The sequence below is a fragment of the Aspergillus caelatus genome, assembly GCF_009193585.1.
Source record: "Aspergillus caelatus strain CBS 763.97 unplaced genomic scaffold BDV27scaffold_260, whole genome shotgun sequence".
Taxonomy (NCBI): Eukaryota; Fungi; Ascomycota; class Eurotiomycetes; order Eurotiales; family Aspergillaceae; genus Aspergillus; species Aspergillus caelatus.
The window spans coordinates 29,931-50,104 of record NW_022475523.1 but is presented as its reverse complement, the minus strand read 5'-3'; the positions used below and the strand labels follow the sequence as shown (position 1 = coordinate 50,104).

The 20,174-nt window shown below is 49.6% G+C and overlaps 6 protein-coding genes across 6 annotated transcripts; 3 read left to right on the top strand and 3 right to left on the bottom strand.

Annotated features, from left to right (window-relative positions):
* Positions 1-593: 593 nt before the first annotated feature.
* BDV27DRAFT_168531 (myo-inositol transporter) lies at positions 594-2,892 on the bottom strand (the record flags this gene model as incomplete). The annotated part of the gene is made up of 4 exons (XM_032074799.1): positions 2,194-2,892; positions 1,389-2,123; positions 1,163-1,335; positions 594-1,079 (listed from the first exon to the last, which is right to left on the bottom strand). Exons 1-4 carry the CDS (start codon positions 2,363-2,365, stop codon positions 594-596), a joined length of 1,566 nt encoding a protein of 521 aa, XP_031922574.1. The 5' UTR covers positions 2,366-2,892.
* A 354-nt stretch (positions 2,893-3,246) lies between these two features.
* BDV27DRAFT_168529 (cytochrome P450) lies at positions 3,247-5,110 on the top strand (the record flags this gene model as incomplete). The annotated part of the gene is made up of 2 exons (XM_032074798.1): positions 3,247-3,352; positions 3,414-5,110. The coding sequence occupies 2 exons, from the start codon at positions 3,247-3,249 to the stop codon at positions 4,892-4,894; spliced, it is 1,587 nt and encodes a 528-aa protein (XP_031922573.1). The 3' UTR covers positions 4,895-5,110.
* A 509-nt stretch (positions 5,111-5,619) lies between these two features.
* Positions 5,620-8,227, top strand: BDV27DRAFT_136032 (NADPH cytochrome P450 oxidoreductase family protein). The gene has a single exon (XM_032068677.1). It carries the CDS (start codon positions 6,095-6,097, stop codon positions 8,192-8,194), a length of 2,100 nt encoding a protein of 699 aa, XP_031922572.1. The 5' UTR covers positions 5,620-6,094; the 3' UTR covers positions 8,195-8,227.
* Positions 8,228-8,548: 321 nt separating this feature from the next.
* BDV27DRAFT_149542 (uncharacterized protein) lies at positions 8,549-9,459 on the top strand (the record flags this gene model as incomplete). Its single annotated transcript, XM_032071071.1, has 2 exons — positions 8,549-9,288; positions 9,354-9,459. The coding sequence occupies 2 exons, from the start codon at positions 8,549-8,551 to the stop codon at positions 9,457-9,459; spliced, it is 846 nt and encodes a 281-aa protein (XP_031922571.1).
* Positions 9,460-9,524: 65 nt separating this feature from the next.
* Positions 9,525-12,094, bottom strand: BDV27DRAFT_53881 (DUF803 domain membrane protein). The gene is made up of 2 exons (XM_032076885.1): positions 10,925-12,094; positions 9,525-10,851 (listed from the first exon to the last, which is right to left on the bottom strand). The coding sequence occupies exons 1-2, from the start codon at positions 11,663-11,665 to the stop codon at positions 9,601-9,603; spliced, it is 1,992 nt and encodes a 663-aa protein (XP_031922570.1). The 5' UTR covers positions 11,666-12,094; the 3' UTR covers positions 9,525-9,600.
* A 543-nt stretch (positions 12,095-12,637) lies between these two features.
* BDV27DRAFT_149539 (SHMT-domain-containing protein) lies at positions 12,638-19,942 on the bottom strand (the record flags this gene model as incomplete). Its single annotated transcript, XM_032071070.1, has 10 exons — positions 12,638-13,808; positions 13,922-14,489; positions 14,545-14,667; positions 16,435-17,569; positions 17,609-17,674; positions 18,116-19,221; positions 19,276-19,413; positions 19,467-19,560; positions 19,626-19,682; positions 19,772-19,942. The coding sequence occupies 10 exons, from the start codon at positions 19,940-19,942 to the stop codon at positions 12,638-12,640; spliced, it is 4,629 nt and encodes a 1,542-aa protein (XP_031922569.1).
* Positions 19,943-20,174: the final 232 nt, after the last annotated feature.

Sequence of the window (20,174 nt, the reverse complement as noted above, 5' to 3'; positions counted from 1 at the left end):
GCCTGACAATTGGGGGCCGTAGGATTTCGCCTTGTTCGTCGAGATGAATTGTGTGGGTTGTCGTCGAGATAGATTCTGCATCGCTGTTGTACTTGATTCATGGTCAATGAATTGAACAAATTTGTATACATGTAATATGTACGTACAGTACATATATATTTGTATACCGGTACATGTGTATATCTGTATGTCAATGTGTATCCTAGGCTGGATGTCAACGTCCATCGACATTCAACTGCTGCTGTCTGTCAATACAGGCTTAATCATTGCATACTCGTGATCCAGGAATCTACACTGCATGGCTCATGTATAGTTTAATCTGGTCCTGTGCAGCGTCATAGGCTAGAACAGGGATTTTCATCTCGGAGAACTGCATTGCATGCTATCTACCCTATGCTACATCTATATACTAAGTAAAAGCAATGATCCGGAATCCCTGCATCCGGCAAGTGTCTAACCCCAGCGGATCTCTCTAGACATCTAAAACTCTAAATAGCCATGAATCATAAGCCCTCAAAAAGGGATTCAACGTATGGGCAAGCTGCCAGCTGGCTACCCATGGCGCGGTATAGTAGGACGGACGCTTCGGTGCATCACGCCGTGCTCTCCTCTAGATTTCTAGCTTCGTGAAGCTCTTTCTGCACCTTTCGTGCATACTTGACTCCAAATCCATGGCTATAAATCTCACGGACAGACTCGAGGGGCATGTTATGAACCTCTGCATAGCAGAAAATTGCAAAGATAAATCCAAGAAAACATATTCCAGCGTAGAAACCAAAGGCTCCACTAGGGGTCATTCCCTTCATCATCGAGAGGAAGGTTGACGATATAATGATGTTGCAGCCCCAGCAGGTTACACTGTTCATCATGGTCCCCAATGCACGAACTTCGAGAGGTAAGAATTCCGTCCCTACCCAAGAGATCGGGGCCACCCCTGCCGCGTAGAAGGCAATATACACGATGAGAGACACGAGAAGCAAGATATTAGGCCAGCCCATCTCGCGCGTCTCAACGGCCGTGAGGTCATGGTTCACTGGAATCCAGTGGAAGGCTACGGAGGCAACCACCAACGATAGGCACTACTCACGATTAGCATGATCTCTTTTTTTCAATGTAGAGGTTCTATTTCTGAAAAGATGCTTGCCATTCCAAGGATAGTGACCAGGAGCATACGTCGTCGGCCGAAGCGGTCAATGAAGATGAAGTTTGGGAATCCAAATATAAAGTTAGTGGTTCCAACCACGATTGACACGACCGTGGGCTTGTCAAACCCAACCATCGAAAAAAGCGTGGAGCTGTAGTACATAAGCGTATTGAAGCCTCCTAGCTGGGATACTGCCCGGCTATTAGCTGGTGACCTAAAGGATGAGAACCGTGGGTTCACCTACCTGCCATGACGGCGCAAGCAGTTATGAGAGCTCGCACATTCTGACCAACAGTAAAGAGCTGTCTCATCTGCCACACAAGGCTCTTATTAGAAATCGACGCGGTGGCTTCTTCAATTGAATGTCGGATCAGTCTCGCCTTCGCATCGATCTGTTGGTTAGTGGCTCGTGGGAATATCTTCGCAATCACATGCTTAGCCTCTTCCAGTCGACCATGTAGGACCAACTGACGAGGCGTCTCAGGGCAAAATGGCATCATCACAACAAGCAACAAAGCAGGTACTGCGCCGAGGCCCACCATGTATCTCCACCCGGAAGCCACATTCGTAAACGCGGCGCCGAGTGCGTATGAGACAAGCTGACCGAAAGTGACACATATATTGTCAAAGACTATGAGGCGGCCACGAAACCGTGCCGGGGCCATTTCTCCAATGTACAATGGGACAATCATCGCAGCCTCACCGACGCCGAAGCCCACAACGAGGCGGCCAACAGTCATCTGGGGAAGCGAGTATGCGGCTGCTTGAATTATGCTTCCTATGAAGAAGATGATACAGCCTACGTAAATGGCAAGTTTGCGGCCGTATTTGTCGGCTGTCATGCCCGCCGCTACTGAGCCTATCAGAGCGCCTCCGGAGGTGATCGATGTAACCAATTCTTGTTCACTGGAGCTGAGTGGCTTCCCCAGGTCCGACCCCAGATTGACGAGTACGGCAGATATGACCCCCGTGTCATAGCCTAGCGAGTCATTCAATTAGTGGAATTTCACATAAACAGGCTACATCACTAGACCACCAGTGATACTTACCGAATAGAAAGCCACCCATGGACACCGCACAGACAATCAGCCATACTGCCTTCCCGGGGTTCGTTTCCTCAATGGAGTCATCCAAACCTATTGAGGTCAGGTCCTCATCGTGGAAGATCTCCGCTTTATTATCGGAGATTTTCAATGAATCAGAATCCATTATCGATTGCATTACCGTGTCATAAGATCAATTGAGGCATGAAATATATCAAGACGAAGGATAACGTAACGTGAGAGGAAATTGAAAGCTAGGCAAAATGACACGGAATGAAGAATTGTGCATTCAACCCGCCTACTACTTACCAGTCCACCCACTAAGTACTGCAAACAACAACATTCATATAGTAGATATTTCCCCTCACGCCAATGCATTGAATTCACCCACCACGGGTATTGCCCCCAGATTCCGTCGCGTTCCATGGGGCGGAGAAATGCCGATGTGGGCTCCCCCAGACCCGAAGTTGCCCTCAGGGCCACTCCAGGCTCTGCAGCCCTTGATAGCGTTTATCCGGCCCATCATTTGTCCAGTGCCCTTAAGGTTATTGCGTCAAATGCCGTGCAGCATGGGATTCTACTTAGTGATACTGCCAAATCCAATGACGCGAACTGAATAGTAGCCGCCCCTTGACCCTTTTGGCGAGAGTCCACAGGAGGAATATGCGGAGTAGTAGTGACGTTCGGTTGAAGTCCAGATGGAGCCCCACGATTTCTTATACCCTATCGCGATTGGCACATGACTGGGAGGGTGGGAAAAAAAATATAAAAATAAAAAAGGGAAATATTTCCCGCACGTGCAACCCACCTTCAACTTGATCACGATGGGAAGTTTACCCCGGGTGTTGTACATCATTCCCATGGAAAGTAACATTTTACGATCGCCAGGAGCGCTTCACAGCTCCATTGTCTCTGGTTCCTTGGTTTCTGTTGGATATAAGTATCTGGCTTCGTGTATCACAATGGGTGGACAAGCAGAAAAACATTTTTCTCAACTTTTCTCTTCATTTCAATCGCAGATTGTCTACTTGTCTTGAGGGATAGACCATCAAGCACAATATGTGGTCCGCTCTATCTATCGCTCCGTATGCGCTTGCGCTGGGGCTCTTTTCCCTTCTGTATTTTGTTGTCTTTCCATGGGTAGAGTACATCCGGGACCCCAAGGGTATGTGTTTGACAAGACCTTTTCCCCTTACCAACTTGAGACATCCTGTTGACATCATTAGGACTTCGAAAATACCCCAACCTGAACCCCTTCTCTGGGATTTCTGCGGTACCTTTCATGATCTTAGCATCGAGAGGGTTCCGCTCGAAAGAGCTTCAGGAACTACACAGAACCAAGCCCGTCATTCGAACCGGACCCAATATGCTATCGTACGGTGATGTACGTGCCATCAAAGATATCTATGGACACAACACCAAGTGCATCAAGGATCCCTCCTATATTGTGACGGCTGGCACGCACTACCACCTTGCTGATGTGGTCGACAAGCCTGACCATGCCCGGAAGCGTAAGGTCCTCTCGTCCGCATATGCGCTCAAGAACTTGGAGACATGGGAGCACAAAGTCAGTGATAAGGTCGAGAAAGTTGTTGCACATTTCGACAAAGTATGTACGGCACCAGCCTCGGCTGTCGTGGCAGCGGGCAAAATGGCACCGGATCCGAAGGACCTTACAGTTGACTTCCGAGCTTGGACCAACTTCTTCACTCTTGATGCAATCGCTGATATTGGACTCTCGGAAAAGCTTGGCTTCCTGGACTCGGGAAGCGATGTTTGTATTGCTGAGAGAAAGGACGGCTCCACATATGAGGTCAACCTCCGTGAGGCCCTCTACCCCACTGCTCGCAAACAGTCGCTCATTCTGTGGAACTATGAATGGTATCCAGCCCTTAACAAGATGGTTAACGTGATACCATTCTTCAATCGGATGCAGAATTCGTCAGACAATTGGGAGAACATCGTGTGGCGCCGGTCAATGAACCGCCTGCGTCGGTATGAAGCAGGTGAAAAGCTCGAAGACTTCTTCCAGGCGATGATGGAAGACAAGAACGGCCGAGCCAACAACTTGGAATGGGGTGAGATCGTGGCTGAGATGAACATCATGATGAACGCCGGCAGTGTTACAACCGCCATCGCAATCGCGAACGTCATGTATCAGCTTCTTCGGAACCCACAGAGCTTGAAAAAGCTTCAAGACGAGATTGATGCCGTGCTGGACGCGGATGAGATCGTCGCCCCCTACGATAAAGTGAAGCACCTCCCGTATCTCCGCGCATGCTTGGATGAATCACTTCGTATCTTTCCACCAACCTCGCACGGGCTCCCTCGTGAAACTCCACCAGAGGGTATGGAAATCCTGGGTGAATGGGTTCCCGGCAACACGTCGGTTAGCATGTCCGCATATGTGGCACACCGCGATGAGAGCGTCTTTCCCAAGGCAGACCAATACATTCCTGAACGGTGGCTAGGGGAAGAAGGCAAGGCTCTTCAGCCATACTTGATCGCGTTCTCGGCAGGTGCGAGATCCTGCATTGGTCGGAACATCTCTTACTTGGAGCAGACTAAGATCTTGGCTACGCTGGTACATCGGTATGATTTTGCACTGCCGTATCCCGGATGGGAGCTGAAGCGGCTGGAGACCATGAATCTGATTTTGGGAGATATGCCGGTTAAGGTGTGGAGACGCAATTTGCAGGAGGCATGAACAAGCTAAAATATTCACGATTTTCCTTTTTTTGTTTTTTTATCCATTTGGACTTTCTTATCCTGGCATAGACTTTACAGCGTATAAATATATTATATCCTCTTGTTGCATTGATGGGCATGGGAACTAAATATAGCTTTCAATTATATATCCGTCACCTTGAGCAGGTGTGAAAAACTATTCGGCCTTAGCTACTAGCAAGTTTAAGGATGGACTTTCAATCTATGATTCGGACAAGTTTGGTTTATTGTTATATACCGTACAAGCTGTAAATGAATTCTCGGCTCTGGATGCAACGTATTCCCCGGGGGTATAACGAGCAAGATACTACTTGCTCCGTACCTTAAACTCTGCGCTGAAAGTTAGGTTTTCTGTAGGTTATTGATCACCATCTGTATATTTCCATGGCGGAATCCAAGATATCCACTCAATATCGGGACCCATGAAATTGTGATGTAAGTCGTTGCAGATGCTATAGAACAAGCAATGGGCTCGTCAATTGAGTCCAATCTATTCTACGACATGATTATCGACTACCCCGCGCGTTGGCCAGCGAATATCAGCTTGGTAATGATACACTGTCTTCCTTGTGGCCACTTTCTGCCCCGTGCGTTCTCGAGTGATTGATCCATATTTGATATAACCCTAAAGATAAACCCCTCTAGAAGAAGAAATATTCCCCGCGAGGGAATATTTCCCCGCGAGGGAATATTTCCCCGTTCTTTCTTTCCCCCCGCAAGTTGAGATCATTACTTGTATCTAAATTCGAATATTCCCCGTTTCTCCACGTCCCCCAATAGGATCCACACCAGCGGTTTCCCCAGATGTGAAACTCTGTTTAAACGTTGGACCGTGGGTGATCACCTGGCCCTAAGGTTTTGCTGGATCGAGAAATGTCGCCCGTCCGACCGGGTTTCCTCTGACTTTTGAGATGTGGAGTCTAAAAAAGACGATCAAAGACCGACATGTCTCGATTAGGGATTCTGCTTCCGAGTCTTGTCGCTTTTCCCTATTTCGGTAGTTTTTGTGACACTCTACTCCCAGTCTTTCTGTACCCCTTCTTAACAAATGTATATAAGACCCAGGCTTCCATCACTCACTTTTATTTTCCCTCCGGTTGACTCCCACGACTCTCAAAGCTACTGAGTTTCACATTCTTCCATCAATTGCACTACTACTGTCACACCATACAGACACACCATGACGCCCCCGTGGCCTCTGCCCCTCAACATCCCCCCGGAGGCTCTACAAGAGCTCTCCAAAACTCTCACTCCTAGTGGTATTGCCGACTACTCAGCCCTAACCATCTTCTCCGTGGCAGCCGCCACCTATCTCTCTCGAGGCTACCTCTGGGACCAGCCTGACCCATACCAACATCTCGTTTACGAACGACCACAGCTCAAGAATGGAGGCGCCGGCGGTTCCGCCACAAAAGAAACCCGAAACATCGCCAAGAAATTGGAAGAGTCGAACAAAGACATGGTCGTCTTCTGGGGCTCCCAATCCGGCACCGCCGAGGGTTTTGCTAACCGCCTGGCGAGAGAGATCTCGTTGCGATTCGGCCTGAGCGCCATGACGGCAGATCTGTCCGATTATGACCCCGAAACGATTGCTGAGGTTCCACAGTCAAAGCTGGTCGGGTTCCTCCTATCCACCTATGGCGAGGGAGATCCCAGTGACAACACGGCGGAGTTATGGGATTGGGTCAACAAGACCAAGGACCAGGGGCAACTGTTGTCGTCCGTAAGGTACTTTGCCTTCGGTCTGGGAAATCGGAACTATAAGTACTATAACCGCGTCGTTGATGTCGTGGTGGAGGCGCTTGATAAACTAGGCGCCAAAGCAGTGATGCCGGTCGGAAAGGCCGATGATGCCGAAGGTGCTACTCAGGAGGACTTCATGACCTGGAGGGAGAGCCTGTTTGCCGTACTGAAGGGCCTGGGCTTCCAGGAACATGAGGTTCAGTACATGCCCACCTTATCTGTACAAGAGGACGAATCATTGGAGCCAATTGACCTGCATAATGGAGAGCCAGACGGAGGCTCCCTCAAGGCTCAGTGCTCGCCCATCCGGCCCTTGGCCATCTCCGCTTCTCGGGAGCTGTTTAACTCCTCTAACCGACACTGCCTCCACATCGATCTGGATCTCACCAGCCAACCGGAGTTCACATACAAGACTGGTGATCATCTTGCCATCTGGCCCGGAAACCCTGACTCCGAGGTGGAGCGTCTCCTTCAAATCCTGGGGCTCTCATCACGTCGCGACGTGCCTATTAGCATCAAGTCGCTTGATTCCGCCACAAAAGTTAGGATTCCATCCCCAACCACCGTCGCAACTCTCTTCCGTTACTATCTCGAAGTCTGCGGCCCCGTGAATCGGGACAATGTTCTGGGGCTGGCACAGTTCGCCCCGACTCCGGACGCAAAAGCATATCTCCAGCAACTCGGTCAAGATAAGGCCAGCTATGCTGCATTTATCAACAAGAACCATGTTAACCTCGGCCGACTGTTGCAACAAGCCAGCACTGACACATGGAATATTCCCCTATCATACCTCGTTGAAACACTTCCTCTCATGCAACCACGATACTACTCTATCTCATCCAGCAGTGTAATCTCCCCGCGCAAGGCATCCATCACAGTTGTCGTCTCGACAACCCCCGTTCCCGAGAACGGAGACGAACTGATCCACGGCGTTACGTCCAACTACCTCCTCGCTGTCTCGGAGAACCTCCGCTCAGCTCCTCACCCAGAAGGACTCACATATCATCTCAACGGACCCAGTGATTCCCTACAAGGCGGAAAGGTGCTCTCGCACCTCCGTAAGAGTAAATTCAAGCTCCCCACTCTAGCCAAGTGCCCGCTTATCATGGTTGCGGCCGGCACAGGTCTGGCGCCGTTCCGGGCATTCATCGCCGAGCGTCGACAGCTCCAGCAGATCGGAAAGGAGGTCGGCGAAATGCTCCTTATCTTCGGTTGCCGGAGACCTGATGAGGACTTCATCTATCGGGATGAGCTGGAAGAGATGACGAGTGTGCTGGGGGAGAAGTTGCGCATCGTCACCGCGTACTCGCGCGAGGGCAAGAAGCAATACGTTCAGGATAAGATCTCAGAAGTTGGCGACGATGTTTACCGATTGATCGACGAGGGAGCCAACTTCTATATCTGTGGAAAGGCGGAGATGGCAAGGGAGGTCGAGAAGGCGGTTGCGGGGGTAATGAGCGTGAAGGGTCAGGATGAGGCGAATGAGTGGAGGACGAGAATGAAGAGAAGGAACAAGTGGCAGGAGGATGTATGGTAAATTCTTTTTTTCATTAATCGGGTTCTCTCATATATATGTATATACTCCCATAGACTTATCTACGACTTATTTGTTCTGCCATGACGCAATGCTATTATTTTTCACGTCTAAAACTCAGAGCCATTCCAACCCCCACTAAAACGCATACCAAACCCAAAACGAAGCGAAGCTAGCCCAAAACAGCAAAACATCAACACCGAACCATGGTATAGTCGACCTGGTCATTTTTGATCTTCCAACAAAACCACACTCTCAAACATCCAGAGAAAGAAAACCTCGTCCAAAACAAAAAAAGAAAAAAAAAGAAAAGAAAATAAAAACCAGGGAAAAAGTAAAAAGAAAGGAAAACAGAAAATGTCCAACACAAATCAACCCCTACCAAAGAAAACAGCACCCACCCCGCAAAACCACCTCTCCTTCGATCCCTGGAATAGCTGCGCCACGGGCCACCAACGGGCCGATTCCTCGACAGGAACCGCCTGGCGTCGAACAAGAGAAGAGAAATTGGCTCCACAGTTCAATTCCGTATCGGGTGACTGTACAGATTCCCTCGGGGCTGTTACATCCCTTCGCAAAGAAGAGAAAGGGGAGTGGGTATGGGCTCATACGAACCGGGGGGAGTTAAGGGATCTAGGACAGCGGGATATCCGGTCTATGATGCGCGTGGGAAAGCGGCCGAGGGATGTGTCTGACTCGGGAAAGGATAGGGAATCGTCCCAGAGGAAGTTGAAGGAAGTTTCGAAAGTTGCTAGTTTGGAGGTGAATGCGTCAATTAGTTCTTTGGATGAGTTGGTGTCGTCGCCGTCGCCATTATCGATCGAGATCAAGGATGTACCGAAAGTTTTTAAGGGTGTTACGGTTTATATTAACAGCACTTATCATCCAAGCGTCTCGGATCACTATTTGAAACGGCTCCTCACCATTCATGGTGCTGCAATTTCGCTGTCCCTTTCGAGAAAGGTCTCCCATGTTATTGTTGCGAGGCCTAATGCGGGGCCTGGGATGGGTGCTGGTGGGGGACTTGCGGCTTCAAAGTTACAGAAGGAGATCTTGCGGGGTGGGTGGAAGGGGATCAAGGTCGTTTTCGTTGAATGGTATTTTATCTTTCCGGTGTTGGGACGTGGGATGTTGTTGATGCTGACTATACTACTGTACATAGGGCCCTGGAGAGTATTGAGGCTGGGAAGCGGTTGTCTGAGGCTAGGTTTGCGATGGATATCATGCCAAAGGGGCAAAGGAGTGTTCTGTCTTTTACTGGCAACTGATATGGTTTATGGTGTTTCAAGGTCTATGTATTGTGATACCCTCATGAATGAAGTCGTTATGTTATATACATCGTTATCATTATCATACAAGCATGTCTACATAAAAGCGCCCTTTGGCCCACCCCTTGTCTCACCATCGCCCTAAGGCCGTCGCCATCCTCCTTGTTCCCAACCTCTGCTTGGACCCGACGACAGCGACCCTGCGCTTGCGTCAGACATGCGGCGGTAGCTAGGCAAACCAAGCTCGACCTGAGTGTAAGGCTCTAGAGGCGGTTCGTCTGGCAATGGCGGTAGTGGATTCCGTATAAGCCGAGACGGCCGCTGTGGGCTGGCCTCGACTGGGTGAAAGTGATGCTCCTGATATGACGGCGCTGCGGCAAACGTGTGCGCACCTGATGGCAATTCGTCCTCCGTACTGTCATTCGAATATGTACGATCCAGTTTCTCATCAATATCGTCCCTTGAGTCCCCTCGGACCAGCCCTAAACGTTCCTCCTCCGTGGGTTTACGCTCATGGCCTTTCCGTAACATGCTCCGAGGCGACTTAGGCATATCAGACTTGGGTCGGTGAAAAGCGTGGAATGAAAATTGGCGTTTAGAGCCATGTACTGGAGGTTCAGGGGGTTCATCTGCCCATGTTATAGATTGAGGTGTGTCACTTCTAGGTGGTCCGGGATAACTTGTGTTGACTTTTCTGCTATGGATCGACGACATAGGTGCTAGAGCCGCCGGTTGGCTGGGGTCATGGTCTCGAATTGGCTGCCATGAATGACTCGGTGACCGCATTCGAATTTCATCTAAGAAAGAATGGCCGCTTTGCTTGGTATTGGGGCGCTCTGATTCATCCGGAAACCGGGACATTCCCAATGGGGGGAGCGGCCTCTTGACTGACGGCGTGCGAGTTCCACTCCGGGTCATCGTTGGTCCTTCACCAAGGACAGTCTTGCGCCGGCGCAATCCATCCCACTCGATGATCTCATTCTCTGCAGGCGGGTGTAGCTTATCTTCTTGCCGTTCTCTTAAATAGCGTCGTGCCTCCTCCGCCTCCATTGTACGGCGGGGTGTCGATATCCTACGAATAATAGCGGCAGTGCCACGGATAGAATCGGCCTTGGGCTCTGTCTCTGGCTCTTCCTGTGTGGCCACCTCACGGATCTGGTCGAGGTCGCCTTTGAAGACAGCGGAGTCGGGGACGTCTTTGGCGGACTTGGAGAGCTGCAGTAGGACAACACCGGCGCAGATCTGCAAAAAGCCCAGGATGACTGTAGCGATCTGCATGCCGGTCCCTTTGAAGCCTTGGAAGAGAATTGCCGAAGTGATAATCGTGGCGCTGGTGAAAAAGACGTAATAGGTAGGAGTGACCAGGGCGGCATTGAAGATGTTCAACGCTTTCTGGACAGCGTTAGTAAATAGTCAAGAAAACAGAAGAAGCCAAGAGGAAAAGGGAAATTGGATGGGGACACACATTAAGATAAATGATTTCTGTCAATAAAGTCGCCACGACGAACACAAACAAGACGTAGAGAAACCAATGCTTGAACTGCGATTCCCCGTTGATCTGTGCCAAAATTGCCGCTCCCAGTCCCTGCGTAGCGACCACGCTTAATCCACCAATAGAACTGCAGATACTAATGTAGACGAACATGCTCTTCTTTCCGTATCGAGGCCCAGCCCACACAGCCGTGATGATGCTGCCCACGATGATAACGCCAGCGTACGACAAAAACCCGGGGGCAATAACATATTTCTGCATTTCCTGAATGTTGCTTACGGATGACTGCTCAGGCGCATTCATGGCAATGATAACAGAGCCGAGAATGCAGGTAAAACAGCCGACCTTACCGACGAAACTCAGCCGTTCCTTGAGGAAGATGGCAGATAGGATCGTCGTTACCACGACTGACAGCGCACCCAACGGAGTCACCAAAATCGCATCAACGAAGGCGTAAGCGACAAAGTTGCAAAGTTCCCCGATTATCATCAGCGTCATACCAGCCCACCAATAGAAGTTCTTCAGATATCCGTACCCCTCGCCGGCTTCCTCATTGTATTTGACGTTGGCCCTCAGTAGACCGGTTTTTTTGAGTACGAACGAAACGCCGATGAATAGGCCCGACGCGACCGCTAAAGAAATACCGATGGCTTTGTAGGAAGCCGGTCGACCGCTTCCTGAATCGGAGCGAGCCTCGAGAGTTGAGAAATCCATGTGTAACGGAAGCGCGCATGAACACTGCCAGCAGTGTGTCTATTATCTGCGTTGAGCGTGTATGTACACGATAATATATATAAATTTTCGATTAAAAATAGAACCAGCGCGAAACGAGCGCTACTCCATGAAAGCGACTCGTGGTGGCGGCGATAAGGGTTTCGATTGGGCGCTTCGAAGGTTAGATAGAGAGGGCAGGGATGGAATGCGTGGTTGATAGGTGCCGGGAATGTGTCAGAGTTTACTCCGTACTGCAAAGGACATGCATGAGGGAAAGGGGCAAAAGAACAAGAGAAAATTCCGGGAGCGAGAAGCAGAAAGATTAACCAGAGCCCAGGGGACAAATAAGAAAACCCCGTATGTAGGGAAGCAAGTAAGAAAGAGAGAGGCTGGGTGGTGGTGCGGGTGGGAGAGAAGCGTGACCCACTATCATTCAATATAACAAAATTAAGATGACGAATTTTTTAAATACATATATATATTGAGCTGGATAAATACAGAAAAACAGAAATTATTCTTCACTGCTACCTCTGGGGTTTTCAATTCTTACTATATTGAAGAACGAGTTAGAACGCGTCAGTCATGATTCATGACAAGAGAAATCCAACCAGAGTCTAGAACCTTCAGAGAACCACTGGCTAAAGATTAAATCTCCGGAACCAATCTGAGATTAACTTAAAAGGGTATAATAACAATGCTCATCATCATCACACTTGAACCACAATCACAATCATAAAGAAGTTCCTAAAAAAAAAAAAGATCATCAAGAAGAAAATGCAGCAAAAGAGAATTAATAAAACCATGAATCTCCCTGCATCCAGTGAAAACAATCCCACTCATTCATTATACATGACGCCCATCAAGAACATGCGGATATTCGTGACGTTCAAACTGAAACAAAGGAAACCGGGAAATCCCAGGGAAAATAAATAAATAAATAAAATGGACTGAAAAATAGGCTAGAAGAGAGACCTAGCGCACGTGATAACTTGGTTTTCGCTGCTTGTTGACCACAGGTGGAGGCTCATCCACTGGATAGGGCGGTCGAATCTTCCCATTTGATCCGTGCCCCAGAGGACCTGTCGTCGTTACTAATGGAGTGGGCATTGGAATGCCTCCCAACTCACTGGGGTACGGGATAGGAGTCTTTGGAGGTACTGGTGGCGGCATGCCATCATGCACATGATCGGTGCTTCGTCGCGGGGACCCGTGTTGTTGTGAGCTGGGTCGGCTGATGTCGCTCAGGTCACTGACTGAACCCCGAGCCGGTGTTGGCAAAACTGTATCCTGTGAGATAGGATGAACTGGGAGTACATCGTCGTTCACAGGGGGTGGGGGCGGCCCTGCTGGTGAGAGCAGGGTAAAATCGCCTGGCAGTTCAGCGGGCAATTCCACTGCATCTGGAATTGGAGGCGGCACCACAGATAGCCTTGGACTTTGGGTTATGGAACTGTCATCTGGGAAATTGGTCATATCATTTCCAGCAGCCGTATGCTGCGCCGCCCGACGGTGCATGCGCTCGATTCTAGCAAACTTAACACCGGCATCAAGAATTTGCTTCTTCACTTCAGGCCTGGTGAGGTAGCGACGAGTGTTGGTGCTGATGTCCGCCAATCGGTTCCATTCGTTCATACCAAACTCCCCCACACCCACTTCGACGTTCAAGCGGTAGTAGTTATCCTTAACTACGTTACGCTTGGCCAGATGCTCCCGGAGCATATCCTTATGGATATCTTCACAGCCCTCGATCTTAGCAATCAGCCGACGGCGCGCCTCTGCAAATGTACCCAGCGCATCGCCAAAGAAGTCCTCCCACCACTCATGCTGTCGATTGTTCGTACCAGGTGGACGTTTACCTGTACCAACGCTTATAAACACTCCAACTTCGCGACCGGGCCACTCGTTGACTGTCGCTTCATCCAGGACCTGCGGCGCAGGGTTATAGGTGCCAGCACCCTCGTCGATGAAGACATGTTGTCCAATCTGAATTGGTTTAAAAGCGAGCCCAGTGGCTGACGTTGCCCGGCCAGCTTGCCAGATTGTACAGTTAAACTCTGGAGGAGGTTCTTTCCGGGAGTCGTAAGAACGTAAGAGAACAGCGGATCCGTTGCGTGTAGTGCCCTTATACAATGCTGTGACCGCGCTATTGACATCGCATGTTAGCTCAAAGTCTATACAACAACAACCAAAAAATAAAGGAAAAAGAAATTAAAAAAAAAGGAAGGGGGGGAGGGGGGGGGGAGAAAGAGGGCTTACGTTTTCGTGCGGTACTCCCGATTGTCGTACAGCAGCGCATCTGGATTACCCCAGCGTAGACCATTGATGAACGTCGAATTCCGCTGACTGGGGTTTGAAGAATGCGAACCAGCGGTGCTGAAACTGGCACGGCTACCCGAACGCTGGGGGATCGAGTTGGGGCTGAATGGTGTGTTGGCAAAAGATGTGCGAGCGCCGGGCGACAAATCATTTCCCTCGGCCTCGAAAACGGTGTGTTCGCGTACACACTCGCGAATAGCGTCCTCCAATCTCGAGGCTTTAAATAAGGTTGACCGGAAAGGAATTCCAGCAAAAGTCTTGTCCGTTTCGAAAACCCTACGGGTCATGCGCACGTAGACTTCTTTGCAGGTTTCAAGATCGAGGCGTAGACGGCCCAGCATAAGAGCTATCAAGCCGCCGGTGCCGGTGCCGACAATGAGATCAAAGTGATCGCAGGGTTTGGGAATTTCATCGCGACGAGGGGCCTTGCCTTCGCACTCGACGTACACACGATACATAAGTTCCTGGAGGATGATGAGCATCGAGTAACCGCGGACGCCGCCACCATCTGGCCTGTTAGCCCGGAAACCTATATCCAAACCTCTTTGTAACCGGGAGCATACCTAACGATAAGATCCGCAAGGGAGGACCCTTGGTGGTATCTTTGCGACGAAGAATCGTCGTATCCATTGTGCCAATCTCTTGGTGGGCTGGAAACCCCGGTAGGAGCGGGAATATATGGGCGCCTGATCGGCTCGATGTGGGCGGCAGATGACGAATCCGTTTGACGGAAAGCACGAAGTCACCCAGGATGTATCTGCCGCGACAAATGACCAGAGGTATTTTTCAAGGAAAGGAGAAAAACTGGCTGTAAAGTGAAGTTGGAAGGGGGGTAATAGTATACTCGGTAGTGGGAGTGAAAGAAGACTGAAAAAAGATCTTTTCCACGAGTGTCTTACCGTGACTGCAGAACCAACGAACTAGTGACCAGTAAGATTAGGTTTGAACTGTTCTTGGGTACTAGTATTTTCCACTCTGCATTCCACCAAAGATCATTGCCGTTCAGTACTTTAGTCAGATTCAACAATGACAATTGGTGGGGGTGTCACGGGGATTGTGGCGGTGCTCAGCTGCGTCATTGGGGCTGTGTCCACATAAAGCTGTGATATGATATAATAGTATCTTGATGACCTCAAGAAATAAGGCATCCCGGCTTACACATCACCTAGTCAGCTCCATGTTCCATGTTCCAGAAAGACGCTAGAATGAAGTCAATCCATGTCATTATACTAGAGCAACTAGCTATCGACATGAAGACCAAGCTATCGGCATCAAGGCCCTAAAGTGGGTTGCATTCAAACCATGGGTCGCGAGTCCCATGCGATAAAAAAAGAACGATATACTTTCCCATCCGTCTTTCGTTAATCATAAAAGAACAAATGACAGGAAATTGTCCCAGTGGTCTATAGATTTGCCTTCCCAACAAGTACATCCCTCAATAACTTCAAACTTTCTTCAGCAAAGGTAACCATGTTCTTCTGCCGATCGTCACTGCCCGTCTCCACTTCTCGTGTGTACGTTCCATGTGCAGTTGATACTGCGACAGCTACGTAGCCTCTGCGAGTCATTAGCATGGCCTTAATGTTCTTCTGTTTCAAATCACAAATAGAATTCCTACGGAGTGCGATTCCTCGTCGTCCCACCGGTCGGCCCGGCTGTTCCACTCTCACTCACCGTATAGGTGGAACCGAGGGTGTGGCGAACGTGGTCGGCCATTTGGGCCACGATAGCGGGCGTTGGGCCATTGTAGTTTTCCAGATGAGCTGGAGTCCATCCGGCAAAGGCAATCCGAGATTCCAGGGTGTATACCTCAATCGTCATGTTAATCTTTATACTGCAACGTACTTATGGGCAAAATGGTGGGACTATTGGATAGACTAACAGTCAACCCACCCTTGTAGACAGCTGACGCCCCGGAAACAGAAAGCAGGCTTGCTGAAATGAGTCCGCCGGCGGCCTGGAAAGTTAGCAAGCCAGCAAGGGACTATGGGGCTAATATGACGACATACCGTCTCCGCAACGGATATCGTCTCCTGCTTCGCTTTGAGAAGTTCAAAAACCTCCCAGATAAGGGGCTGAAGATTCGATGGGGGGAATTCGCTCATTGTGATTGCACGATAATGAATAAAGGTGATGGTTGATGGTTGAAGGTGGAGGAGATTGATAATGCAATGCCAAAATGTCTTGGCGCCGTCACTGGGTCTGATTACTACTCATCATTCAATGCAACTATCGTAACGGAACACTAGTCGTACACAGTACAGTATATCGAATCTAACTGCTGGTAAGCGCTTAGATCTAGGTTCTATATATCGACCTTAGCCTCCACGAAACACTATATAGGGAATGACTACACGTAAATCACAATTTAATTCGTCAGACCAGGCCAATCTGAACATAATCAGTAAGCACATGTCGATGGAACCAGTTCACAAATAGAAGGTTATGCTCACCATATGTTGTCCGCTCCTCCACCCTTCTGGATACAGTCACCTCTTCTCCTACTCGGATAGAGGCATTCTCGCAGTTCCGGTCTAGGAACACATACCTTCCAAACACGGGCGAGAACCTCGCGCCCTTGTCTACCCTCCGATCTTTCATCAGCTTCTTGAGAATGTTGCCGCTGTCTCCTGCTCCCATTTTCCCGGTCATATAGTCAACATTGAGGCTCTGACATCGGATGCAATTCGCCGTCAATAGAAGTCGAATATTTTCTCCCACCATGAGCTCCGCCCAGAAATCCTCCTCGAAAGCTGTTCTAGCACCCGAAATGACAATGTTTGGCCGGGTTTTTCTCAGGTCCATCGCCATGTCGCCAGCTAAGCGGGCAGACACGTTGTCTACCGAGGTTTCTGATATCATAAGATATGGTGCCGTATCGGCAAAGGTAATTCTTTCTTCCTTCCTTTTACCGGTCCCAGCCCCGTATCTATTAGCACCAAGAGTCACGAGAACAGCAACGGTTGTAGTCACTAGGACAAGGAGGATGAACGAGCTAATTCCTTTCTGCCCAAGTGGCACACCAATGTTCAGAAGCAAGCTGAGAAGAGCTAAGACGGTCACTGACTGTTTAGAAACAAGTGGAGTCGTCTGTTCGCGATGTGCCTGACTTTTACCCGGTGGAAAGCTCCCTAAGACCCTCCTCCAATGTGGGCCCAGATATACAAGAACCACCTTGTATCCGAAACACTGGCTAAACCAGTCGTTATATTTGCTACCCATATGATAACCCCTTGTCGGACTTTGATGCATTGTAACTGTCAATTCTTCCAAACCCTGCACATCTGGTTCTAATGGTACCTCCAACGTTTTGATCTGAGAATTACCGTTGTCTTTCACGCCTGGTGGGCGATACGTCACAATGATCTTTCCATTGTTTTCACCCTCGGTTGGGAATACGATGTCTGTTAGAAACAAACTCATCTCGGGGAAATGCGGTATATGCATATTCTGGAGGGTTTCGACACCGTCATCGTCTTGGTTGACCTTGAGGAGCATGAAACGTCGGTCATACTCAAAGCCGGTGCTGGTGAGGACAGCCTCGGGAACGGCTACCTCACGAAGGGATTTGATGGGATATATGTACAGCTAAGGAGATGAGTATCATTGTATTGGATTGAGGGAGACGATTTTGGAGGACTCCTTACCTGGCTGATTTCCATGGCTTGAGTCTGTTTGCTTTGCCTGTAATGCCTGAGAAAACTGTAAAGTGTTGTTGGGCGAGGAGGAGAAATTGGGTTTTACCGGTAAACTTCGAGCTAGCGCTTGGGCTTAACAGGGATACTCACATCACTGCATTCTCTCCTACGTACATACCGACGGCCGGAAGTAACTTCACGTTATTAAATATTAACAGGGAGATAACGACTGCCAAGCCGGGACCCTTGCCCACGACAGGCTAATGTTTCCGCTGCATTCAATCTTACAGCATACCGCCATGGAGGTTTCAAGAGGCTTTGAATATATTTTGGTACATGGTACATACACACATCAAATAGCAAAAATGAAAACGTTAATGTTAATGCTCATATAACTCCCGTGATAATTGATTTAGACCCGATCAGTGCCTTATTTCATAGTTCTTCATAGTAAAACCAGTTACTCGTCCTTCCAAGGAAGGCTGAACGTTCCCACCCAGTCCTCAACTTCCTGCCGCAGGAGCACAATCTCTGAAATCTCCTCGCCCTCGCCAACATATTCCAGGAAGGCCTTGACAGTGTTGGGGTTCTTAACGCCCTTAGCCGCAGCGCTCTCCTTGGCAGCCTTGTCCAGCTTTTGGGTGATGATGACCGCGCGGTCAACAATATCGGCCACGCGACGGAAGTCCTCGGGCTGGAAGCCACGAGTAGTCATGGCAGGAGTACCCAAGCGGAGACCACCGGGCTTCAAGGCTGACCGATCTCCTGGAACGGTGTTCTTGTTGCTAGCAACGCCACAGAGTTCTAGAACACGTTCAACACGGGCTCCATCAACCCCACGGTTCTTCAGATCCACGAGGACCAGGTGGTTATCCGTTCCACCGGACACAATGTTGTATCCCAAACCCCCATTGCTGAGAGGGCTGCCAAGTCGATCGGCCAATGCCTGAGCATTAGCTAAAACGGTTTCCTGGTAGGTCTTGAACTCGGTTGACTGAGCCTGCTTCAGTGCAACTGCGAGAGCAGTAATGGTATGGTTGTGAGGGCCACCCTGGTGGCCCGGGAAGACGGAGGCATTGATAGGATTCTCTAAGTCATACATCTCCTGATTGCCCTTCTTGTCCGTCCGGCGGATACCCTTGCGGTAGAAGATCATGGCACCACGGGGCCCACGCAGGGACTTGTGAGTAGTCGTTGTTACCACATCGGAGTGACTGAAAGGCGAGGGAAGTACATCCGCAGCAACCAGTCCAGAGATGTGGGCCATGTCACTGAGAAGGTATGCACCAGCTGCGTCTGCGATCTGGCGCATCCGAGGGTAGTCGATCAATCGGCTATAAGCCGAAGTACCGGCAATAATGAGCTTGGGGCGATAGAGCATCGCCTGCTTCTCGAGGGCGTCGTAATCAATGAGACCAGTGGACTCATCAAGGCGGTAAGGAAGGGTCTCAAAGTATTTCGAGATGAAAGAGATCTTTTTAGTGGGAGTCTGATAACCATGTGACAAGTGACCACCATGAGGCAAGTCCAGGCCCATCAGGCGGTCATGCGTGTTGAGAAGGGCGGATATGGCATACAAGTTGGCGGGGGAGCCGGAAAGTGCTGTTCAACCATCAGCCACGATTCCAATATTTGAAGCTAACCGGGTAAGCTTACGTTGGACATTCACACCCCATTCTTCTGGATTGAGTCGAAAGGTCTCCAGCGCACGCTGTTGACATAACCTCTCCGACTCATCGATATGCTCATTTCCTCCGTAGTATCTAGCACCGGGATAACCCTCTGAGTACTTGTCTGGTAGCTGATTAGTGGGGAACAGCGCACATAGGTCGGAATGGTGGACTGACTTTGCATCACACTGCCGAGAGCATCAAGGACTGCTTGTGAAGTGAAGTTCTCTGAAGGGATCAGGTTGATGAAGTGCTTTTGGCGTTTTTTCTCCTGCAAATGCACATGAGTACTACTACTCACAACCGTGGGACAATTGTGCAATGGGGAAAATTAACCTTCTGGAGAATATTGTAGATTGTGGGGTCTTCCTCCTCGAGGTGTGCGGAGAGCAACTGCGGAGATGACGTTAGCATAAGACTTTGTCACATTTGCGCACGTTTGTTTGATCGTCTAGAAGCAATTGCAATTAAAGGACACATACATGTTGCTGTCCATCGCGACTGGAGGATGACACACTCCGGCTCTGAGAAAATGAGCTGGAGACGCACAAGGGAGCAGCCGGTCGGAGTTGAGTAGTGATGGCGATAGCTCTGGAAGAGCTTCCCGTGCGCGGGACCAATCGCAAAGCCTGGCGACCACAGCGGCTCAGCATTTTGAATCTCTTGTCGTACTTGCTTACAATAGACAAGACGAGTTTACAGTAGAACAAAAAGAGGGGAGAGAGGAAATAGATCGGAATTTAATGAGAAGTAATGGAGGAATAACCGCCGCATGCTGTCCTATCATCGGACAACTAACCGCGCGGTGATACCGTTGCCCGCGGAAAGCAGCACACTAGTCGATTTACGGATTAGCATCTCCGGCGGTCGGATATATACTTATTC